General features: G+C 47.5%; 1 protein-coding gene across 1 annotated transcript in view; it reads left to right on the top strand.

Moving 5' to 3' along the window:
* The first annotated feature begins 5,317 nt into the window (after positions 1-5,317).
* HABP4 (hyaluronan binding protein 4) overlaps positions 5,318-25,774 on the top strand; it is a 43,383-nt gene continuing 22,926 nt past the window's right edge. The window contains exons 1-4 of the mRNA XM_051818565.2: positions 5,318-5,831; positions 9,797-9,959; positions 20,800-20,961; positions 21,146-21,211. Coding sequence (XP_051674525.1) covers positions 5,447-5,831; positions 9,797-9,959; positions 20,800-20,961; positions 21,146-21,211 — 776 coding nt within the window. The 5' untranslated portion in view covers positions 5,318-5,446. The remainder of the gene's footprint in view (positions 5,832-9,796; positions 9,960-20,799; positions 20,962-21,145; positions 21,212-25,774) is intronic.

Here is a 25,774-nt window from a genome sequence, read left to right as displayed (position 1 = left end):
CTCCACAGAGGCTTTAAACATGGCACTACTGGGCCCATCTATGGAGACAAATTGGTAAAAGCGAAGCCAATATAAATAAAATAAAGGGAAGTGAGGGGGAGAAGAGATATCAGGTTCTGATGTGGTTTATTCTTGATCCAGCTATGCCTGTTTCACTCTTGGATTTTTTTCTTGAATAAAGTCCTTTATTTTACTTACTCTAGATGGGTTTTTCTGTTGCTCACAACTTGAAGGATCCAGAATAAATGAGAAAATTAGTTCCAAATCCCAAATTATTTAATTCAGCCTTGATTAAAGTTTCAACTAGAGATCAGATTTTTTTTTTTTTTTTTTTGACAGGCAGAGTGGACAGTGAGAGAGAGAGACAGATAGAAAGGTCTTCCTTTGCCATTGGTTCACCCTCCAATGGCTGCCGCGGACGGCGCACCGAAGCCAGGAGCCAGGTGCTTCTCCTGGTCTCCCATGGGGTGCAGGGCCCAAGCACTTGGGCCATCCTCCACTGCACTCCCTGGCCAAAGCAGAGAGCTGGCCTGGAAGAGGGGCAACCGGGACAGAATCCGGCGCCCCGACCGGGACTAGAACCCGGTGTGCCGGCGCCGCCAGGCGGAGGATTAGCCTAGTGAGCCGCGGCGCTGGCCGAGATCAGATTTTTAATGGTAGAAAACTGAGAATGAAAAACTGCAGTTGGTGCTTCCATTGTGGTGCAGATTAGTTAAGTCGCCACTAGGGGCGCTCCCACCCACGTTGGAGCACGTGGTTAGAATCTCAGCCTCTGCTTCAGCCTCCAGCTAATTCACCTGGGAGGCAGCTGATAGGCCAAGTACTTGGGTTTCTGCCACCTGTGTGGGAGCCGTGCCTGGAGCTACGGGCCCCTGGCTTCAGCCTGGCCTAGCCCTGGATATTGTGGCCAGCTGGAGAATGAACCAGCAGATGGAACATCTTTCTATCTCTTCTTCTCTGGTACTCTGCCTTTCAAATAAATAAATAAATCTTTAAAAAATAAGTTTTAAATTAAAAAAATTAGAATTCCATGCAGTTTCTTCATACCATGCATTTGTCATGAACTTTTGGAAGTGCCCTCATACTGTGTACTTTTTTTTAAGATTTATTTTATTTATTTGAAAGGCAGAGTTAGAGAGAGATGTAGAGAGAGAGAGAGAGAGAGATCTTCCATCTGCTGGTTCCTTTCCCAAATGGCCACAACGGAGCTGAGCTGATCTGAAGCCAGGGGCCAGGGGCTTCTTCTGGTCTCTCGCGTAGGTGCATGGGCCCAAGGGCTTGAGCCATCCTCTGCTGCTTTCCCAGGCACATTAGCAGGGAGCTGGATCGGAAGTGGAGCAGCCAAGACTTGAAACAGCGCCCATATGAGATGCTGGCACTGCAGGCCTGGGCTTTAACCCGCTGCGCCACAGCACCAGCCCTGACCGTGTACTTGTTTATTCATTTGCTGTGGTAAACTGAATTCAAATTGACATATGAACCTAAGGATAGCTAAACTGGAAACTATAACTCCATTGATCTTGGAGTTATAGCTCAAGTGGCATAGATCAGATTCTTGTAAAGAAAAATATTCTTGCTCTTGCATATGTTATGCAAGTAGAAACAATTACAAAATAATGCAAGTTAGTATTTGTTTTGCTTGTTTGGGTTCCTCAAGTTCTTTTAACATCATCCGTTAATTTTGCAAAGAAAGGTAACATAATGGAGAGCAGTAAATCCAGTGGTAAAGCAGCAGATGGAATGCAGCTCTTTGGGGAGGGACAGGAACACACAGCCTGGACCCTTGTGGCACAGAGGCTAAAGCCTAGGACACCATCATCTATCAGAGGATAGTTTATGGCCTGGCTGCTCTGATTCTTTTTTTTTTTTTTTTTTAATATTTATTTATTTGAGAGACAGAGACAGAGAGAAAGTCTTCCCATTCACTGGTTCACTCTCCAAATGGTCACAACGGCCGAAGCTGGGCCAATCCAAAGCCAGGAGCCAGGAGCTTCTTCCGGGTCTCCCAGACAGGTGCAGGGACCCAAGAATTTGGGCCATCTTCCACTGCTTTCCCAGGCCATAGCAGAGAGCTGGATCGGAAGTGGAGCAGCCAGGACTCCAAATGGCAAACCAGAGCCCATATGGGATGCTGGTATCCTAAGCAGCAGCTTTACCTGCTACACCACAGTGCCAGCCCCTGCTCGGATTCTGATCCAGCTCCCTGTTAATGCACCTGGGAAAGCAGCAGATGATCCAAGTATTTGGACCCCTGCCATCCATGTAGGAGACCTAGAAGGAGTTTCTGGCTCCTGGCTTCACCATGGCCCCAGCCCTTGCCATTGCTGCCATTTGAGGAGTGAACCAGCAAGTGGAAGATCTCTCTCTTTCTCTCTCTCTCTCTTTCTCACTCTGCCTTCTAAATAAACAAATCTTAAAAAAAAAAAAAAAAAACTCAACTTGACCTGGTCCTTCCCCTTAACCTTCACATGGGTTTTGCCATCTGCATGAAATTGAAGGCAATAAAAGGTGTATGTTTTTAGACTCTTGATTGGTTTTGTTCTGGGAATTTCAAGTCAGCCTGAAAGATTTTAGTATTTAGTATTTAGTATATTTGGTCTCTTGGCATTATTCAGAATCTATACTTTATTGCTTTTTCAGTGTGCTTTATTTTCTATGCTTTATGGATGTGTGTATGTTTCTGTTTGGTATTATAATTACTAAAAATTGTTTTCATATCTTGGATTATTGCAAACATTAGCCTAGTAAATTAACCACATTAAACCTAATGTTGCAAATAACTCATGCTAATGTTTTGGAGTTGTATTTTAGGAATGAATATGAAGATGTGTTCTTTAGCAGAAAAAATAGCAAAAAAAATATGAGACTGCTTAATAGGTTACGGTCACTGAGGTCTGCAGTAATTAACAGTTTCATAAGAAATTAATGGGTGGGATCGTCACTATTGTGCACTAAGCTAAGCCCCCACCTGTGACACTGGCATCCAACACGGGCTCCAGTTCATGTCCCAGCAGCTCCTCTTCCTATCCAGCTCTCTGCTATGGCCTGGGAAAGCAGTGGAAGATGGCCCAAGTCTTGGGCCCCTGCACCTGTTGGGCAGACCCAAAAGAAGCTCCTGGCTCCTGGCTTCAGATCAGCACAGCTCTGGCTGTTGCAGCCAATTGGGGAGTGAACCAGCGGGTGGAAGACCTCTCTCTCTCTGCCTCCCCTTTCTCTCTGTAACTGACTTTCAGATAAATAATTAAATCTTAAAAAAAAAAAACACAGACTGAGCATTTAGGATTATGGATTCCTTTTCCATTTTCTGTTGAAGGAAAATAAAAGCTGATTAGGAAGTACCTAAGCAAGATGCTCTAATAGGATGCTTTGGGATGCAAGAAAGAAATACAACTAAGAGGAACTTAAACAGAAGGACACTTATCACCTTACATAATACATCTGAGAAAGTGAGGTTCCCCAGTGGGTTACGCAGCTCAGCACCCCCAAGGATCAAGGTGTTCTCCATCCCTTTGCTCTGTTCTCCTCACGATCACAATGAGGACCAGCACCTGGCTTCACATCCTCCTCATATAACAAGGATCAGAGAAGTGGGGAATAGGGGGCCAGCATTGTGGCACAGTGGGTTAAAGCCCTGGCCTGCAGTGCTGGCATCCCATATAGGTGCTGGTTCTAGTCCTGGCTGCTCCTCTTCTGATCCAGCTCTCTGCTATGGCCTGGGAAAGCAGCAGAAGATGGCCTGAATCCTTGGGCCCCTTCATCCACGTGGGAGACCTGGAAGAAGCTCCTGGCTTTGGATCAGCTCTAGCTCTGGCTATTGCAGTCATCTGGGGAGTGAAACAGCAGAATGGAAGACCTCTCTCTCAGATCTCTCTGGCTATACCTAACTCTTTAAAAAAATAACAAAAAATTGGGGGATAAATAAGAGATTTACAGGTGTAAAAAATTTTCCCAGCTTCAGATCCATTCTGCCAGATTTGTGCCACAAACCTACTCCTACACCAAGGGAAAGACAGGGAATGATTTAGGATTAATCCAGCTAGCCCTTGGAAGGAGCACTACTTGCCCCTGGGGTGTACAATTTGACACCTGAACAGAATCCAAAATGTCAGAGGGAGAAAACAGCTGTAGGACAGGTAGCTGAAGCTGTCTGTGTTGGTGACCAGGTGAGATGTCTTGGACGAAGTCCAGCCCAGCATTCTCCTGGGCCTCCGGGTTTCAACCGAATATCTCAAAAGAAACAAAACCCCAAACACAACATGTCCAACATGGGTTCTTTGGCTTTTTTTTTTTTTTTTTTATCTACTTGAAAGTCAGAGATAGAGACAGAAAGAGATTTGCCATCTGCTCGTTTACTTCCCGAATGCTCAGAGCAGCTGAGGCTGGACCAGATGGAAGCCGGGAGCCAGGAATTCAATGCAGGTCTCCTACGTGGGTAGCAGAGATCCGGCTACTTGAGGGGCATCACCTGCTAGCTCCTAGGGTGCGCATGAGCAGGACCCAAATCAGGCTCTCTGACGGAGCATGTGGGCGTCCCACGTGTCGTCTCCACTGCTCAGGCTCCATGCTCGCCCCTGGGACTGAGCCCCTAATTGTCATCCAAGTGTTCCATCCCGGGACTCTATTTCTTTGTGATTAGCACTACCGTTCCAGAAAAAACAGGAGTCCTCATGTTCTCCCTCCTCAGCGCCCACACCCAGGGCACCCCCACGTCCGGCCGGCAGAAACCCCCATTCCTCGGCTCTGGACTCCACTCTTGGCACCTCCGCGGCCACCGCGTCACTATCCCTGCGGGTTCCACCTCCAGCCCCTCTATCGCAGCCAGGAAGGCCTCTTCAAACCCAAACCTGCTCGTGTTCAAAGCCGGTTTCCCACGGCTCTTGCAATAAGGACCGACACGAGCAGTAGCCCTGGCGTCTGGGCGGGGACCCCCCCTTCTCCCTCGGCCGAGCCGGCATCGCCTAAGGAAAGCCTTTCCCGGCTTCCCCATCGTCGGGTCACGAAGCTTCAACCAAGAGAGGAAAACAAGAAACACGGACCCACTCGCCGGGAAAACACGCGTGCCGGCCGCTGTCCGCCCGCCCGCCGCGCCACCACTGATTCTCTTCACAGGTTTCTCCTCACAGGAGCCCCGCCCCTGGCTCCGCCCCCCGCGCCCGGCCGGAGGGGGCGGGGCACACGCGTCGCGTGACGTGACAGCAGCCGGCCTGTGATTGGGCTTCCGGATGCAAAGGCTGGGGGGAAAGGGGCGTGTCCGCACACGCTGATTGGCTATCGGGCGCCGGCTGGGCGGGCGGCGGCGGCGCCGGGGCGGGCACCGGGAGGGACGGGACCGGGTAGGGCAGGGAGGGCGGTGGCGGAGGCGGGCAGGATGGGTCTTCGCTGCCGTCTTCGCTGAGACTCGATCGCGTGGGCTGCCCGCGGCGGGGCCACAGGCGGCCGCGGCGGCATGAAGGGCGCTCTGGGGAGCCCCGTGGCCGCAGCCGCCGCCGCCGCGATGCAGGAGAGTTTCGGCTGCGTCGTGGCCAACCGCTTCCATCAGCTGCTGGACGACGAGTCGGACCCGTTCGACATCCTGCGCGAGGCCGAGCGCCGGCGCCAGCAGCAGCTGCAGCGCAAGAGGCGCGACGAGGCGGCGGCGGCGGCGGCGGCAGCAGCAGCAGCTGCGGCGGCGGCCGGAGCCGGCGGCCGTGGGGGCCGGAGCGCGGCCGGGGCCTCGGGCCACAGACCCGGCGCGGGCGGCGGGCGCAGGGAGTCCCAGAAGGAGCGCAAGAGCCTCCCGGCCCCCGGCGCTCAGCAGCCAGACAGCCCCGGCGGCGGCCCGCAGCCGCTCGGTACGCGCGTCCCTCCGGGGCTGGGGATGAAGGGGAAGGGGGTCACGGAGGTCACCGCTCCTCGACCCCCGTGGTGGGCCGGGGGTCTGGGAGAGACGAGTCAGGGTCGAGTTCAGAGTTCTGTGGCCTTGGCCGAGGGTCTGCGCTCCTCGGGCAGTTCTGGGGGTCGGCGGGCTAGTGCGGGCTGGCGGGGCTGGGGTCCGACGGGCTGGGCAGAGTTGGGGGTAGTGCCGGGGAAGCGTGTGGTGGGGTCGCTGCCTCCCGGCTCCCGAAGGTCGAGCGGGCAGCGGGGCGGGGGCCGGCGGAGGAGCCAGGGCGCCCCCTGACTCGGTGGTCGGGTGGCGCGGGAGCAAAGGCCCGGGTGGGCGCCCGCGCCCCGCGCCCCGCGCCTCTCCGCACGCACGTGGCTGCCGGGGGTCGGCGGCGGGGCTGGTGGCGCGGTGGCTCCCCCTCAGAACAGCAGCCTTCGCCAGCCGGTACCGGCCCGGTTCCCTGAGCGCGGCCCTGGCCTGCCTCGGGGCCCGGCGCCCTGGCCCGGGCCGCGTCACTGCCACTGTCCCCAAACCGGGGCTTGCTGAGAGCGGGCGGTTCCACCGCTCCAGCGTCTGTCCGTGCACCCCGGCTGGGGAGAGGACCTCCCGGTTAGAGTGTTAGGGCTGTGACCTCTGCGACCAGGTAGTGTTTACCTGCGTCTGGGAAGTTGAGCCCAGGAGCCCCAGTCGAGAACCAGAAAGTCGAGTCATTACAGCAAAGATGTTGGAAAGCTTAAGAAATGCTGCCTGCCCGTGCTAGGCCGGTAAATGTATAGGCTGCTTTGATCTGGGAGGTTGAGATCCTGTTTGCGTTATGGCCTTTCTCTTAAGTAAATATAATGGCAGTTGGAGAATCCAGCAAGGCTAGGCTTTCCGCTCCCTGCTTATCCTGTAGAAGGATGTCAAAGTGCAGTGCGTGCGGTCAGTATGTTCATCTTTAGCCCTGTAACAAAATGCCCTGCATTTGTGTTACAAAAATGTTAAAACAGTTCCCGCATGAATGAGGTGAAGTGAACATCCTCTTTTTCCCGTTGCTGGCACTTTCTGTTTGTATACATACATGCATAGCACTATTTTTTTTTCTAAATTTAAAATATCTGATGGAAACTGGGTTGCAACCTACTTCTTTTGCTTGACATTGTAATCACCTGTAACGTTTTTCTGTCAGTTCGTGGTACAAGTGCTCTGACTGTTGAGGTCCAATATTAGAGATATGTAGTTGACTTTTTTGGTTAGAATGAAAATTTTTTTAAAGATTTATTTTATTTATTGGAAAGACAAAGTTGTAGAGAGAGGTAGAGACAGAGAGAGAGATCTTCCATCTGCTGGTTCACTCCCCAGATGGCCGCAATAGCCAGAGCTGCACCAATCCGAAGCCAGGAGCCAGAAGCCTCTTCTTGGTCTCCCACGTGGGTGCAGGGGCCCAAGCCTGGGCCATGCTCTACTGCTTTCCCAGGCCACAGCAGAGAGCTGGATTGGAAGAGGAGCAGCCGGGACTAGAACCTGTACCCATATGGGATGCTGACGCTTCAGGCCAGGGTGTCAACCCACTGCGCCACAGCGCCAGCCCTAGAATGAAAATCTTGTCATTCTAGGTTTTTTTTTTTTTCCCCAGTATGTTATTTCAGGAGCAAATATCTCATTAATTTCTGCTTATGTAGTTACTGTGCTAAATCTGTCTGCAATTAGTGCTGGGGAGCTTCTCTCTCAAGGTTTTACAGTCCTAATTGGTATGAAGGACTAAGCTTTTCCAACAGGCAAGATTTTAAATTTGGTAAGAATGTCACGAGTACTTAGTGTAGACAAAAACCAAGCAGCTTCGATAGATAATGGAAATGTTTATTAATCTCACAAAAGTGTATCATAAGATTTTCCCCCATGGTTTTTAGAGTCTGTGACTATCTAACAATGTACATAAATCCTGTGGCAAGCCTTGCTCTGTAAATTCCTTCTTGAAGCGGTCAGAAGCTAAATGAATCAGCTCTGCTTTTCCTAGAGCTGAAGTTCAGCTTCATTTAGTAGGAAACCTTACTGCAAATGTTGTTGCATTCTGTTGTTGCATATGAACTTGGGTTTAGATCAGTGGTCAAACTGCGTGTGCCAGCCTTTTATTGGAAAGGGTGGTGAAGTGCAGTGTTTGCATTATCTGCTTGGAGCTGCTGATCCAGCACACAGACACAAGCTGGGTTCAGTGGCGGTCTTGATCTCTTGGGTCTAAATTGTGGAGGAAAAAACAACACTGGTTATCTTTGTTTTGAGAGGGAGGTTTGGGAAGAGTAAAATGTTTGCAGGGCATTCACAATCTAATGCTTGTAAATAGCCAATTATATTTAACTGTTTTCAAATTTTGCACAAACTCTGGAAGAGACTTTAATATATAAAGTATGCAGTAAATGTGGTATTTTAAGTTTTGAATGGTGAGTTCCAAGTTCAGTTGATACAATTACAAAATAACTTGGAAGAGGTAGAAGATGAGCCTAATACCTAAGTGATTCTGCACTGAAGTGGAAAGTAAAGATTTTTTAAAACTACAGGTTACAAATAGGAAATCTAAGATTGTATTAAAATAATGTTACATTGAGGGGAAAATATTGTTACTTTGACAGATTTCCTGATGATTATGCCATGGTCTGTTACAGTTTCAACTTGTTAAATAATTAACTTTCCTAATGACATTTTCTGCCTTGTATTTCAGAGACTTCCAGTTTTGAGCTCTTTGTAACATGTGCACCCACAGAGCTGACATTGCATGCTCTCCGGTGCTGTTGCAGCCTGGTGTCAGCCTCCAGTAGAAGCATAATGCTCTTCCTTTACCCTAGCATGTTACACACTCAGACTGTCACCTCACCACAGGATGCAAGTTGGACTGAAATTAAAATCACAGCGAATGGAACTTAGAGCTGTGTGCAACTTTTCACATTAAAAAATCAACCTTGTACGAGCAAAAAATAAGTTGTGTCTATGTACTTGAATGGAAGAGGAATCCAGCAGCTTAAAAATTTACCCATTAACTTGAATAAGTTTAACATTTTATGCCCATACAACCCTTGTGAAGAATATACCAGAACAGTCAAGCTGCTATAGTAAAAAAATAATAATAATGTTTGAGAGATCTTCTAAATATGTACAAAAGAAATGGACATTTCTGGGAGAGGATTTAAGAGCAACAAAGCTCTTCACAACACATTTACCAACTCTTAGCTGGCTGCACAGATAGGCTTTTCTTAAAATCTTTAAATCACCAAAACTAAAGGGACCAAAGTTAGGTGAGAAGAGAAAAGATTAGAGTGGCCCCGGTAGCCTGTCCCTACCCCAGCTGGTTGCTTGCTGGGCTTTCAGGGGACAGAGTGATACCCTCTCTGGTAGTAACCAGCTCTTGGCTGAGTTGGCAAATTCCAGTTTGGGCTCATGTTTGAGCAGTGATCCCAAATGTGTAAATCCTATCAGAGAGCAAACAACTCTTCCTAAGAAGTCGTATACTACAAGCTATTTAAAAGGAAAAATCTTATAAAAAAAATACGAAGCTGATGATAAACCATTGTTGCCCTTGGGTTATGACCAGTCAGGTTTCTCAAATTACAGTCTGAAATGCAGGGTATTTTACCTTTAGTTTTCTGGGTGGAGCTTTGGTGCCATGTTTTGGTAAAGCTGCTTTCATGAAATGCAGGTTAGTGAAATATACCCACAGTTGTCAGTGTTTCTGTGAGATACCAGTCATTACAGGCTAGCTTGTGTGGTAGTACGCTTTTCTAGGACAAGGGAAACCATGATTAAGATCATTAATAAAGCCTTTTATTACTTTTTTTTTTCTCTGACATTTTTCAAAATAAATAATTTTGCTTGGATGAGGATTTGTAGAAAAGTGACGTTTACAAGCACCTGCGAAGCCCAGGTGTCGTGTTCCAGCGCTCTGCTTTGATTTTCCGTTGGCAGGCCAGAAACGAATTCCCAGAAGAGGGGAGCAGCAAGGATGGAATGACAGCCGGGGCACGGAGGTGACGCTGGACAGAGCAGAGCGGAGACCCTACAGGGAATATCGCCCCTATGAGACCGAGAGGCCGGCGGACTTCGCAGCCGAGAAGTTTACAGATGAAAAGTATGTACCGCAGTGCTGGGGAGGGCGAGGTGGGCCAGCACAGAGGGTGTTCAGGAAGCTTGTAGCCTTTGTGGCCTTCTCGTGGCTCCAGTCCTAGGAGCATTTTGCCAATTTAACCAGAAAATTTTATTACCTTAGGTGACACATGAAAAATCTTCAGTTCATCTCAGATAGTCATTGATCAGTCAGGAAATGATTATACAGTTAAAAAAGGAATTGTTCATTGGTAATTATGAAAAGCATCCTGAAAATACACAGGAGCAAGTAGCACAGGTTAATTTTCCTGTTACGTTCTAGACTAAGGATGCAGTTTGGGGCTAGGGACATAATTGTACTTTTGAGTGAGCATTACTAGTTTAGACTATATAAAACTGATCTAAACAAAAGTCCATAGGCTATCATAATGAAATCTGAAAAAAAAATCTTGCATGATGGGTAATACCTGATTCTGGCTCACAAGCTTTCTCTCTAGTAGTATTAGCTGCAGGCCAGTACAGTCCTGCCTCCCTCCTTTGTTGTCCATGGCCCACCTGCATACAGGTAGCAGTTACTTTATATGAGATGAAAAGAGGCTTGTTAAGTAACATATGTATGTTAAGGGTAGGGGTAGGGTAGGACATGGAATTGTGGAGGGATGATTTTTCTTTTAAAATTTCAAATGTATAGACATATTGTAGGAGTTATACAAGAATTTCCATGTGCCCTTAATCCACATTCCCGAAATGTCACCTTTTTAAAATTTCTTTTATCTTAGATTCTCCCTCTCTTTTTAAATACAATTACACTTTTTTTCACTCATTTGAGAATAAAGTATAGAAATGCCTCTTTATTTGACATGTATTTCCTAAAAACATGGTATAATTATCATACTTATTGATACAATGCTGTTTCCTAATTCTCTAAACTGTATCATCTACAGATTAATCAGATCTTACTCAGCTGCCTTCATGATAGGCTTTTAGCAAAAGAGAAAACATTTCTGGTTCAGATTCCGTTCCAGGAATGAGCACTGTGTTCACTCTTCTTTAATCTGGAACAGCTTCTTAGTCTTCCTTTGCCTTTTATGAACTTGACATAGAAAATTTTTACTTACTTGTTTGAGAGGCAGAGTGAATACACTCCCATGCCTGTGGGTGGAGGCAAGGCAAGCTGGGAGCCAGGAACTCTACCAGGTCTCCCATGAGAGTGTAGAAAGTCTGCTTGGGCTGTCATCCATGCCTCCCGGAGTCCACATTAGCGGGAAGCTCAACTCAGGAGCTGGAGCCAGGAGGCAAACCCAGGCACTGCCCTGTGGGACAGGGGCAGCCTACCTGCTGTCCTAAGTGCTAGGCCAAGTGCCCACACCTGAGTCTGACATTGTGGAAGAGCAGGAGCCAGTTATTTTGTGGCACATCTCAGAGTTTGAATTTGTGTGCTGTTTCCTATGGAATGAGGCTTTGTACTTTTGGTGGGAGCACCACAGAAGTAATGTATTCTTAGTGTATCACATTAGGAAAATTTCATTTCCAAGGAAATTTGAATTTTAAATTTCATCATATGGCATTGGAAAAGATATTTTCCTTTTTTTTAAAAAAAAAAAATCTATTATATGAAAGAGTTACAGAGAGAGAGATCTTCCATCTGTTGGTTTACTCCCTAAATGGCCACAACAGCCAGGGTGAGGCCAGGCCGAAGTTAGGAGCCAAGATCTTCTGGGTCTCCCATGTAGGTGGGCCATTTTCCACTGATTTCCTAAGCATATCAGCAGGGAACTGGATCAGAAATGGAGCAGCCGGGACTTGAACCAGCATCCATGAGGGATGCCAGCTTCGTGGGTAGCAGTTTACCCACTGTGCCACTACACTAACCCCAGATATTTTCCTTCAAAAAAATTTTTGAGAGCAAAAGATAGCACCTATTTGCTGGTCCACTCCCGTGCCTACAGTGACTGAAGCTGGGCTGAGGCTGAAGCCAGGAGCCAGGAACTCAATATAGATCTCCCCTGTGAGTGATAGGAACCTGATCATTTGACCCATCACTGCTGCCTCCCAAGGTCTACATTGGCAGGAAGCTGGAGTCAGGTGTTGGAACTGAGTATTGAACCCCAGGTACTATACTGTAGGAAGTGGGTGTCTTAACCAGCGTCTTAGCTACTGACTAAATACCTGCCCTCATACCTTTTTTTGCCATTTTTTTAAAAAAAGATTTATTGTATTCATTTGAAAGGCAGAGCTACAGAGAGAGACCAGGAGAGGGAGAAATAGAGGGAGAGAGATATGTAGAGAGAGATCTTCCATCTGCTGGTTCACCCCCACAAATGGCCACAATGGCTAGGGCTAGGCCAGGCTGAAGCCAGGAGCCAGGAGCTTCTTCTGGGTCTCCCACATGGGTGCAGTAGCCCAACCATTTGGACTGTCTTCTGCTGTGTTCCAAGGCACATTAGCAGGGAGCAGGATTGGAAGTGGAGCAACCAGGACTTGAACCAGTGCCCATATGGGATGCCAGCATTGTAGGCAGAGGCTTAATTCATTATACCATCATGCTAGCCCCTTTCTTTGCTTTTTAAATACTCTTCTGATAATAAAGGGTCATAAGATCTTTTGTATATATACATATTTATGTGTGTGTGTATAGTTTAGATAATTTGGGATAATGTATAAAATTATAAACAAAAAATACCTATCTCACCATCTGAGGTGATTACACTTTGGCCCATTTTATTCTCTTTTAAAAAAATGATTATTTATTTGAAAGGCAGGCTGACAGAGAGAAGAGATCTTTAATCTGCTGGCTCACTCTGCAAATAACCACAACAGCCTGTGCTGGTCCAGGCTGAAGTTAAGAGCCTGGAACTCCATCTGGGACTACCATGTGAGTGACAGGGGCCCAAATCCTTGGGCCACCTTCTGCTACCTTCCCAGATACATTAGCAGGGAGTAGAATTGGAAACAGTAGCAGAGTCTCCAACCAGCACTCCCCTATGGGATGCCAGTGTTGCAAGTAGTGATTTAATCCACTGTGTGGCAACAGTGACCTCTTTATGTATTAATAAACTTGGATTTTTTTAAAGATTTATTTATTTATCTGAGAGAGTTACACAGAGAAGGAGAGGCAGAGAGAGAAAAATCGTCCATCCGCTGGTTCACTCCCCAGTTGGCCACAATGGCCAGAGCTGCACCGATCTGAAGCCAGGAGCCAGGAGCTTCTTCCTGGTTTCCCAGCAGGTGCAGGGGCCCAAGGGCTTGGGCCATCTTCTTCTGCTTTCCCAGGCCATAGCTGAGAGCTGGATCGGAAGTGGAGCAGCCTGGAGTCAAACTGGCGCCATATGGGATGCTGGCACTGCAGGTGGCAGCTTTACCCACTACACCACAGCACTGGCTCCTGAATTTAGATTATAAGATAATAATGCAGCCGGCGCTGTGGCTTACTAAGCTAATTCTCCGCCTATGGTGCTGGCACACCGGGTTCTAGTCCCGGTCGGGGCGCTGGTTCTGTCCTGGTTGCTCCTCTTCCAGTCCGGCTCTCTGCTGTGGCCCAGGAAGGCAGTGGAGGATGGCCCTCTGCACCCGCATGGGAGACCAGGAGAAGTACCTGGCTCCTGGCTTCGGATCAACGCAGTACGCCGGCCGCAGCACACCGGCCGCGGCGGCCATTGGTGGGTGAACCAGCGGTAAAAGGAAGACCTTTCTCTGTCTCTCTCTCACTGTCCACTCTGCCTGTAAAAAAAAAAAAAAAAAAAAAAAGTAAAAAAAGATGATAATGCATCCACAACTGAGCATTTACTTTGCTAAACCTCTCACTGTGAATTTTCTTGGATTTGTCTAAGATTTTCTATTTTTTAAAATTGGTATATTTTTATTTGAAAGCCAGAGAGAGAGAAAAAGAGAGACCTTCCATATGCTAGTTCATTATCCAAAATGCTCGCAGTAGCCTGAGCTGAGCTAGGCTGAAGCCAGGAGTGAGGAATTCAACTAGGTTAGGACTCATTGAACCATCAGCTGCTACCTCCCAGGGTGCATGTTAACAGGAAACTGGAATTGGGAGCAGAGCTGGGGCTCCAGTATAGGGTAAGGTATCCCAAGTGACATCTTAACCTCTGCACCAAATGTCTGCCCTTTTCTTCTTTTTTTGTTTTTTAATTTTAATTTATTCTTTTGAGAGCCAGATAGAGCTCCCATCACTAGTTCACTTTCATAGATAACTGTAGCAGGGCTGGGCTAAGTGACTGAATCCAGGAGCCACGAACTTAGTCCAGATCTCCTACCTGGATAGCAGCAGGGACCTGAATACTTGGATCACCACCTGTGGCCTTCCAGGGTGCACATTAGCAGGAAGCTGGAATTGAAAGCAGAGCCAGGACTCAAACCCAGGCACTGTGGTAAGGCACATGGGCATCCCAAGCAGCATCTTAACAACTGCCCCCAAAGCCAATCCTCTGTACTTTGTATTCTGTTTTCTGCTTGACATAGGATAAGCCTTTTTTCCATGTCAATAACGATTTTTTTTTGTTTATTGTTGTTTTTAAAGATTTACTTAGTTGAAAAAGTTAGAGAAGGAGAGAGAGACATCTTCCATCTGCGGGTTCACTCCCCAAATGGCCACAGTGGTTGGGCTGGGCCAGGTCAAAGCCAAGAGGCAGAGGCTTCTTCTGGGTCTCCTCTGCGAGTGCAGGGGCCCAAGCACTTGGGCCATCTTTAACTGCTTTCCCAGGCACATCAGTAGGGAGCTGGATCAGAAATGGAATAGTTGGCACTTGAACTGGTGCCCATATGGGTTGCTGGCGCTGCTGGCAGCAGCTTAACCCACTGTGCCACAACTCTGGCCCCAGTGACAATGTTTGGTAAGCATTCTTAATAGCTCTATTAGGATTTTTTGCATGTATCATAATATATTCATTGCTTTTGTATTTAACCTTTGCTCTTCCAGATTTTTTTTTTTTTTTTTTTTACAGGCAGAGTGAACAGTGAGAGAGAGAGACAGAGAGAAAGGTCTTCCTTTGCCGTTGGTTCACCCTCCAATAGCCGCCGCGGCCGGCGCGCTGCGGCCGGCGCACCGCGCTGATCCGATGGCAGGAGCCAGGAGCCAGGTGCTTTTCCTGGTCTCCCATGGGGTGCAGGGCCCAAGCACTTGGGCCATCCTCCACTGCACTCCCGGGCCACAGCAGAAAGCTGGCCTGGAAGAGGGGCAACCGGGACAGAATCCGGCGCCCCGTCGGGACTAGAACCCGGTGTGCCGGCGCCGCTAGGCGGAGGATTAGCCTAGTGAGCCGCGGCGCCGGCCCCCAGATTTTTTTTTTTTTAAGATTTACTTATTTGAAAAAGAACAAGAAAGGGAGAGATAAAGAGATATCTTCCATCTACTAGTTTGCTCCCCAGACAATCACAATATCTGGGACTGGGCCAGGAACCAGGAGCTGTTTCTGGGTCTCCCACATGGGTTGCAGGGGCCTGAGCACAAGGAGGCATCCTCTGTAGCCTTCCCAAACCATTAACAGGAAGCTGGATCAGACATGGAGCAGCTGGGACACAAGCCATCTCCCACGTGGGATGCTGGCATCTCAGGCAGCATCTTTACCCACTACACCACAACACTGTTCCCCACCTCCTGGCCCCCACATTTTTAATGTCTTTGTGTGTAGGTGATTTCCTAGGTGGAGTCCCAGCAGTGGAGTCCCAGGTAGCTATTCTTGGTTGTGTGTTGGGTATCCAGATGGGGATCCATCTCGTGATTCACAGCAAGGTTGGATGATCGCACTGTGGGGACCAGAGCAGTTGATACATGGTGACAACTCACTTATCCTAGTAACATGTCAGTTGGTTTTAGTGCTAACAATCTGTGGGAGCTTTTTCCTTAGTACCGTCTCCAAGCTTGAATATAATGAACTTTGCTTTGCTTATCTGATAGAAAAAAATGGTATCTTCTTGGGCCAGGCATTTGACTTGGTGGTTAAGCTGCCATTTCAGACAACCACATCCCATATTGGAGTGCCAGGTTCAAGTCCCAGATCCACTCTGCATGCTAGCTTCCTGCTCGTGCATACCCTTGGAGGCAGTAGGTGATGACTCAGGTACATGGGTCTTTGCTTCCCATGTGGGAGACCCTGGTAGAATCCCAGAATTCCAGTGTCTTGTCTTCAGCCTGGCCTAGATCTGGATGTTGCAGGCATTTGTGGAGTAAACCTGCAGAGGGAAGTTGTTTTTTAAAGATTTATTTATTTATTTGAAAGATAGAATTAGGGAAAGACAGAGAGATCTTCCATCTGCTGGTTCATTCCCCAGATGGTAGCAACTTCTGGAGCTGGGCCAATCCAAAACCAAGAGCTTCTTCTCGGACTCCCATGTGAGTGCAGGGGCTCAAGCACTTGGGCCATCTTCTGCTACTTTCCCAGGCACATTAGCAGGGAGCTGGATTGGAAGTAGAGCAGCCAGGACTTAAATCAGTACCCGTGTGGGAATGCTAGCATTGCAGGCAGCAGCTTAACCTCCTGTACCACAATGCTGGCCCCTGGAAGCTCTTTCTCCATCTGTCTCTGTCTCTGTGTCTCAAATAAATAAAATAAATACATTTTAAAAATGGTATCATCTTGAATTTTTTGATTCATATACATGTTTTTTGACAGGATTATACTCATGCATGGATTTCAAAGTTTATTTGGTACCAAAATAAGTTTATCTTTTAATCCCATTTTCCATGGATTTGTTTGAAGCAACCTCATGGAATCTCTGTATGAATCCCTGCTCATGGCTGGCTGACATGGATTTTCACTCTGCTCAGACAGCATGTTTTCCCGTAGATGCAACGCAATGTGCTGAGATTGACTGTCTGCCCGTCTGCCCCCCAGAGCAGCTCCATCTCTGGGAGTCCTTATTCTGCGAGTGCAGCTACTCTTAAGGCAGTAGGAATTTTTCCTTTGGCTGCAGAGGAACCTAATTGAGCCCTTAGGACATAGAGTGTTAGGACAGGAGTCTGCCTGTCTGAGAACATGTCTGTAGTTTACTGCTGGTCACTTAGAGTCAATTCCAGTTTTGAGAGAGTCACTGGGCTCTTTCCAGCGCCTTTTCCCGGAGGAAGTTTTCCAAAGGTTCGTGGTAGCATTCACTGTCTCACTCACTTCACGTGCTCTGCTGATGGGCGTGAGGCGCACTGCTGTTTTTGTGTAGCCTCACCGCCACCCAGCTGCACATCTGCTCCCAGACTGAAACTGGGAACCCACTACACAGGAACTCCCCCGTTCACGCCGCAGTGAGCACCCTCTCCTGTAAAACAGGCACTCCTGTCCCCTAGAGCTGTTCTCAGAGTGAGAGTTAGAAGTACGTAAAGCGAGGTGCTTGGCTCTGATTCACTTCCCTTCCTCCTGCTTGTGAGCTTATCACAAATAAAACTTCGAGTAGAGCGCATCCTCAATCCTCTCCAAGCCTTTTATAAAGGTTGTTATACGTATAGAAAAGGTTTATTTGAAAGATAGTCACAGAGAGGGACAGAGACAGCTTTCATCCACTGGTTCACTCCCCCAATGCATACAATAGCCAGGAGCCCAGAGCTTCCTCTGACTCTCCCATGTGGGTGCAGGGGCCTAAGCACTTGGGCCATCTTCTGCTGATTTCCCAGGTGCACTGACAGGGAGCTGCCCAGTCTAGAACCTGCGCCCATATGGCGTGCTGGCACTGCAGGCAGTGGCTTTACCCACTATGTCACAATGCCAGCCCCAGAGGTACATGTTTTAAGTAAGCAGATTATAAGAAAGTAATTGAGGATGTGTTTAATTGGAGGTGGGTATACACTTGCAGAGGAAAGAAAAGAGGGTTTAAGGGATTAAAATGACCCAGAACACACACAAAGCAATTTTTAGAGTTGGATTCCTTCCTTATTTTTTAGAAACTTGGTGTTTCCTTTGTGTGTGAGCTCGGTGTCCACAGACACAGATGTGGTCCGATGGTGATGTTTTATTCCGTGTATGTTTTGCTCTCCATTTTCAAATGGACTTCTTATCCTTTATTACTCTGTTCGACTTCCTAGTTAAAAGTTCACTGTTACTTTTCATTTGTTACTGTTTTAGAACTTTGCTTGGACATTTACTATATTTTACAATCAGGTTTTACAAAGATTTCTGTTTGAAAATCTGGTTTTGTTTGAGGGGAGATGGGAGACAGAAAAGCCAACTGTAGAATTTATTTAGAATGATGTTTCCTGTAAGAGACTGGCATAAAGTTAATCATCTGTACTCCTCTGTATTTGTTTTCAAGTAAGGAAAATTGTATTTTGTATCTTTTTACTCACTGTGGCATAGCAGCTTTTTTTTTTTTTTTTTTTTTTTTTTGTAACATTTATTTTATTTTTTTGAAAGGCAGTTAGAAAGAAGGAGGGAGGGAGGGAGAGACAGAAGTCCTTCATCACTGGCTAACTTCTCAAATGGCCGCAGAGCTTCCTCTGGGTCTCCGGTGTGGGTGCAGGAGCCCAAGCATTTGGACCCTCCTCCGCTACCTTCCCAGGTACGGCAGGGAGCTGGATTGGAAATGGAGCAGCTTGGACATGAACCAGCGCCCACATGGGATGCTGGTGCTGCAGGTGGTGGCTTAACCCACTATGCCACAGTGCTGGCCCCAGTGTAGCAGCTTTTTAATGTAACATTTCTAGCCTGCAGCTTACCTTTAGTGCTGATGTTTGTGCCACTAATGCCACTAGATTTCTTAATGCCCAAACCTCTATTAAATAAAGAATACATTGTCACTTTAATCTTACTAGGATTATAATGGTGGAAAAGACGTGGTCCCTTCCTATAGGGGGCGAGTCTGGTAGAGGAGAGACAGGGGCTCAGAAACAGCCGTGGTAACCAGAGCCAGGACAGGAGGTGGGCGTGACAGGAGGTGGGTGGGCAGCCTGGAAGTGGCAGGGGAAAGAACAGGGAGGACTCGGAGTGGACATTTGGTGCAGTGGTTAAGCATGCGACACTTGTATCCCTTCTCAGAGTGCCTGGTTCAAGTCCAGAGGATCTGCACAGGGAAAAGAGAAATGGGGTGCTGGCATAGTTAAGCACCACAGGTACCCCAAGAAGGAGGGAAGCAGCTCTGGGCAGTGTACCCAAACATGGTTCTGTGCAAAGGGCAAGGTGTGGACCTTCTCCCTGTGTGTGAATCTCGAAGGGGCTGCCTCTCGGAGGTGGAATTGGGTAGCTGAGGAGCAGTGTAGATTTTGCACCATGTTTGGGTTTGTCTATTCCAAAAATGACTTCTTATGCTTAGGTAGGGAAAGAGAAGCTGGAAAGAGCAAAGGAAAATTAGTGGTTGGCAAATAATATTCAGGGGTCAAGTGACTTTTTTTTTATAAATTTGTATTTTATTTATTTTAATTTATGTGAAAGAGAAACAGACAGATCTCCCATCCATTGGTTTGCTCCCCAAATGTACACAACAACTGGGACTGGACCAGGCGGAAGCCAGGAGCTTAGATTTCAATCCAGACCTCCCACATGGGTGGCCTAAGTACTTGGGCCATCACCTGCTGCTTCCCGGGGTCATACTAGCAGGAAGCTGGAATCAGAAGCGGAGCAGGAACTAAAACTCAGGCACTTTGATATGGGATGTGAGTGTCTCAAGTATCAAAATGCCTGCCCTTCGACTGACATTTAAAATTTTTCTTTATTTTTTAAAGATTTATTAATTATTTGAAAGGCAGAGTTAGTGAGAGGGAGAGGCAGATCTTCCGTCTTCTAGTTTCCTGCCCACTTGGCCACAACAGCAAGGGCTGGGCTAGCCCAGGAGCCTGGACCTCCATCTGAGTTTCCCACATGGGTGCAGGGGCCCAGGCACTTGGGCCATCTTCCACTGCTTTCCCAGACACATTGGCAGGGAGCTGGATCAAAAGCAGAGCAGCTGGGACTCGAACTGGCACTCACAGGGGATGTTGGTGTTGCAGGCAGTGGCTTAACTCGCTAGACTACAACATCCAGCCCCTGAAGTGACATTTTTAAGACAGAAGTCTCTGTTGGCTATTTAACTAAGAGCTTTCCAGCTGTCATTGGAAGTTTATGTGTGGTGATGAGGTGGAAGTCAGGTTATAGCAAGTTAGTTTTTAGTCCCAAATATCACCAGTTGGTTATGTGGGAGAGAGATTTAGGAAGGGCTGTCATTTTTTTTTTTTTTTTAAGACTTATTTATTTATTTGAAAGAGTTACACAGAGAGAAGGAGAGGCAGGGAAAGAAAAGAGGTCTTTGCTGCAACAGCTGGATCTGCACTGATCCAAAGCCAGGAGCCAGGAGCTTCTTCCAGGTCTCCCACGCGGGTGCAGGGACCCAAGGACTTGGGCCATCTTCTACTGCTTTTCCGGGCCACAGCAGGGAGCTGGATCAGAAGTGGAGCAGCCAGGACTCGAACTGGTGCCCATATGGGATGCCGGCACTGCAGGCAGTGTCTTTACCTGCTATGCCACAGCGCTGGCCTGAAGGGCTATAACTTGAAGTGTAACCATTTTTTTTTTTTTATAATCAAAAGGTGTCAAATGTAACTTGAAGATTTAGTGTTAGGACAGAAAGGAGCCTTAGAGTTTCTTAATCTAAAGTGGGCATTTGTAAATGAAGGAACCATAGCCAGAGGAAAGGAACACCCTGCTTGGACCAGTGTGAGGCCTGCCTGGCACCCACCTATCCAGTGCTCAGTCTCCCCACTCATGGGCAGTAGAGATTTGCCGTGAGAAGGTAAAAATGACAGCTGTACAGGATTCAAACTCAGTGGCAGCTGACTGTTCATGGATTATTTAAGCCACCATTCTTTCCAGTATGTTATAGCCGTGATGTTCTGAATTGTTCCCTTGGAAAGACGCTAGGCCTTCAATTCACTGCCTTTTGTCACACCCCTGTCTTCCTAGACCAGTGGACAGATTTGATCGTGAGAGGCCTCTTCGTGGACGTGGAGGCCCGAGAGGAGGCATGCGAGGCAGAGGCAGGGGCGCTCCCGGAAACAGAGCCTTTGATGCTTTTGACCAGAGAGGAAAACGAGATTTTGAAAGATACGGTGGGAATGATAAAATGTAAGTTTCTCTGTTCTTTTACTTACTGATTTTTGGTAATATGTGGTGCCCATCTGATAGGTGCTGAGATGTAATTAACTGAAACTAGGCTCCCACGGGAAGCATTGTGGGATGACTTTGCTGATGTGGAGACTGGCTGGAGAGCAGCTTCCATCTGAAAGGCGTCTTTATTCTCTCTCTCTAGAGCAGTCAGAACTGAAGACAACACGGGATATGGAGTGCGCACTTGGGCATCAGGGAAAGACACCAGGTATGGTGTGCGCGTGTGGCCTCCGAGAACCTGCAGTGCAGTGGGAATTCTGGCTGGGTTTGTTTTTCTCTAAAATGGTGTGCCCATAAATGGAGATAGAGCTTGGGCTTTTGGTTAGTAAGATAACTTTTTTTTAATGTTTATTTTTATTTACTTTTACCTTTGAAAGAGTGTCAGACAGAAAGAGAGGAAGAAGAAGGGAGAGAGGGAGGTATCTTTTACTCACTACCCACTGGTTAACTCCCCAAATGCATGCAACAGCCAGGGCTGGGCCAGGCTGATGCCAGGAGCCTGGAACTCCTTCCTGGTCTCCCACATGGGTGGCAGAGGCCCAGTTACTTCCATCGCAGGATGCATGAGCAGGAAGCTGGATTGGAAGTGGAACAGCTGGGACCCAAACCCAGCACTCTGATGTTGGATGCACTGTTGGATGCAGTGTTCCAAGTGGTGGCATAACCTGCCAGGCCACACCACCCATCCCCAGTGAGATACTTTAAAAATAAGTTTTCTGTTTCATGATTATATTTGAAACTACTTTTAATATTTTACTATTTTGGTCAAACTTGTGACAAATAATCACATATTTGCCAATGCCCAAAGCACATGTCCATTTGTACATGCCTTTGAATGCTTTGAGTTTTCTAGATAGCTAATACTTTATTTTTCTCTGACTTTGCAAAAACTCTTTTTTTAAAGATTTATTTATTTATTTGAAAGTCAGTTACACAGAGGCAGAGAGAGAGAGAGAGGTCTTCCATCCACTGGTTCACTCCCCAATTGGCCACAATGGCTGGAGCTGTGCCGATCTGAAGCCAGGAGCCTCCTCCAGGTCTCCCACGTGGGTGCAGGGTCCCAAGGACTTGGGCCACCTTCCACTGCTTTCCCAGGTCTTAGCAGAGAGCAGGATCAGAAGTGAAGCAGCCGGGTCTCGAACCGGCGCCCATATGGGATGCCAGAACTTCAGGCCAGGGCCTTAACCTGCTGCGCCACAGCACCGGCCCCGCTAAAACTTTTGTTAATCCTTGATGTTGCATGGTGGTTTTATAAAATCACTTGCGGATGGATGCTCATCCACAAGTTTCACAAGGTCAGGCTGGGTGTTTCTCTGAGGCGTCAGGGTGCCTGGGTCTGTGCCAGTTTTGCTGGTTGGAATAGGTACTTGCTTGGCTCTTCTTTTCTTTCATTTCTCAGTGGCTGAGAAGCGGTGTTGCAGGAGGGGTGGGATGGGAATGTCCTGCAAGCTGCAGGGCTCAAGGGGGCCCAGAGTTCCACTTGGCTGCTTTGAAGAGGAGAAACTTTTATTTTTAAATTATTATTTATTTTATTTATTTGAAAGGCAGAGTTACAGAGAGAGAGAAAAAAAGAGAGACCTTCCATCCACTGGTTCACTCCCAAGTTGGCCACAATGGCTGGAGCTGGACCGATCTGAAGCCCAGAGCCAGGAGTCTCTTCAGGGTCTCACACATGGGTGCAGGGGCCCAAGGACTTGGGTCACCTTCTACTGCCTTCCTAGGCCATTAGCAGGGAGCTGGATCAGAAGTGGAGTAGCCAGGACTCAAAACTGGCACCCATATGGGATGCCGGCGCTGCAGATGGTGGCTTAACCATGTTTTATGTAAACATATGTAAATCATTGTCAAGGGTCCTCAGAAGCAGATTAAGCCACTGCCTTCATGGCAGCATGCCATATGGGCACCAGCTGCATACCAGGCTGCTCCACTTCTGACCCAGCTCCCTGCAATTAGCACAGAAAAGCAGCAGAAGATGGCCCAAGAGTTTGGGTCCTGCCATCCACATGGGAGACCTGGATGAAGCTCCTGGCTCCTGAGTTGGACCTGATCTAGCCCTGGCTGTTGTGGCCTTCTGGGGAGTGAACCGAAGTTGGAAGATTTCTTTCTCTCTGTAACCCTGTGTTTCAAATAAATAAATAAAAATCTTCTTAAAAAATGCCATTGTCCTTAAAGACAAATGAGTATACACAATAATATCAAATGTAAAGTTAGTTTTATTATCATTGCTCATCCTATTGTCCTGAAAAAAGACAAACTCCTTTTATGTGTCTCAGTGATTTTGACAATAAATCTTTTTTTTTTACTTTAATAATATATAAAAATGTAATATAGGCCTCTCCTAAATCATCTCATTTACCACATTACCTATTGTTGCCACTTGAACCTGAAGTCATTTCGGCTGCACCTGGCTATTTACCCTGAGGGGCCAGCACTGACCTGGCAACAGGAGCAGGTGGCTATGTGTGCCCCTGACAGGCACCCAAGTCCCAGTGTTAACATGATACTTGCCCTGTGACACTGGTTTGGATTGAGTTGTGAGTTGCAAAGTTAATGCCCTTAGATGGTAGTAATTCATAACCGAAAGGTTGTCCTAGAATGAACAATGCAGTGCAGTGGGGTTGCATGCTACCTTGGATGAGTGAGAAAAGTGGAGGTGAGCCCGACACATCGAGTGATGCTCTGTGGCTGGAAAAGGCAGAGCTGCACGGGGCATTGTGGGTGTGAGGGTTTTGCTCTAGTTTCATTTCCTTACTTGAAGAACTGGCAGCAATAGCTGCCATTAAGGACAAGAGTCTTTGAAATGGTGTGATGGAGCCATTTGCAGTATTATTGGTTTTCTTCAACGGTTTGATAGTGTGCTGAAAATAGAACCTTTTCCATCTGCAGTCATTTTAGAAGAGTAACATCAAATACATTTTCTTGTTAGCAATTGGAATAGACACTCGTGATGTAGTTTTCAATGATGCTCCTTCCAACTTTTATTGTGAGGAGCAAGACAGTTTATGTCAGTATTAAGCACCATCAGGTGGAAATCTATTCCCAGTTACAGGTTTGGTTAAGTGTGAAGTCTGATGAAATCTGAACTAGTGGGAGTGACCTTCTAGCCCAGGTGGCTAAGATGCCTGCATCCCTTGTTGGATTACATGGGTTTGATACCCTGCTCTGCTCCTGATGCCGGCTTCCTGCCAGGGCACACCCTGGAAGGCAGCAGGTGATAACTCAAGTAGTTGGGTTCCTGCCACCCATGTGGGAGACCTGGGTTGAACTTCTGGCTTCTAGCTTCAGCCCCAGTTAGGAGCTGTTGTGGACATTTGGGACGTGAACCAGTAGATAGGGGCTTACTCTCTTGTCTGTCTTTCTGCCTATCAAAGGGAAATAAAAAAAAACCAATTTAGGTAACAAACCTTTGAAGTGTTTGGCATTGTTTTTGGCACACACTTGCCAGAACAGGCATTTTCTGCACTAATCTAACTGAAGTAAAGACATGGGCCCTGGGCTGCATCTTCCCCATCAGTCCAGCCTCAGCAACTTAATTTCAACAGAAGGACATACTGTGAAAATTGATTGTTTTGTTATTTTGCTCACATGGTTCTGAAAGAGCTTTAAACAAGAATTAGTTTCATGTTTATTTGCAAAATAATCTAAGCCAACACGGAATAATCTGTGATTTTGCTTCAAGTTTACAAAACAATGAATTTTAGTCTCTTTGTTATGTGTATTCTGCTTCATTTTTTTCTTCCTCTTCACTTTGTAGCCATTTTATGATATTTTGTTGTCAAAAGATATAAACTTTCGGCCGGCGCCGCGGCTCACTAGGCTAATCCTCTGCCTGCGGCGCTGGCACACCAGGTTCTAGTCCCGGTCGGGGCACCGGATTCTGTCCCGGTTGCCCCTCTTCCAGGCCAGCTCTCTGCTGTGGCCAGGGAGTGCAGTGGAGGATGGCCCAGGTGCTTGGGCCCTGCACCCCATGGGAGACCAGGAGAAGCACCTGGCTCCTGCCATCGGATCAGTGCAGTGCGCCGGCCGCGGCGGCCATTGCGGGGTGAACCAACGGAAAAGGAAGACCTTTCTCTCTGTCTCTCTCTCTCACTGTCCACTCTGCCTGTCAAATATATATATATATATATATACACATACTTTCATTAATTGTATTTTGTTAATGCCCTTGGTTTATTCATGCTAAGGGACAAAGAGAACGTCGGAGGAACTCAGTACTGCTACTATTGCTAGACTTTGGGACTACTCAGCGCTTAAAGTTCCAGTGACTCCCCTTGAGTCAGGCAGATGTTCGGGTGTGGCCATTTGTGAAGGCTGGCAAGTCTGCAAGTCTGCAGCATCTTTTTTTTTTTTTTTTTTTTTTTTTTTTGTGACAGGCAGAGTGGACAGTGAGAGAGAGACAGAGAGAAAGGTCTTCCTTTTGCCGTTGGTTCATCCTCCAATGGCCGCCGCGGTCAGCACTCCGCAGCCAGCACACCGCGCTGATCCAAAGGCAGGAGCCAGGTACTTATCCTGGTCTCCCATGCGGGTGCAGGGCCCAAGGACTTGGGCCATCCTCCACTGCACTCCCTGGCCACAGCAGAGAGCTGGCCTGGAAGAGGGGCAACCGGGACAGAATCTGGCGCCCTGACCGGGACTAGAACCCGGTGTGCTGGCGCCGCAAGGCAGAGGATTAGCCTAGTGAGCCACGGTGCCGTCCTGCAGCATCCTCTTAAACATAGAACATATTTGATTTAGGATCTATTTCCTTTAAATTTTTATCTATATAAAGGGA

Source organism: Oryctolagus cuniculus, chromosome 1, assembly GCF_964237555.1.
Source record: "Oryctolagus cuniculus chromosome 1, mOryCun1.1, whole genome shotgun sequence".
NCBI lineage: Eukaryota > Metazoa > Chordata > Mammalia > Lagomorpha > Leporidae > Oryctolagus > Oryctolagus cuniculus.
This window is presented reverse-complemented; position numbering and strand designations above follow the sequence as displayed.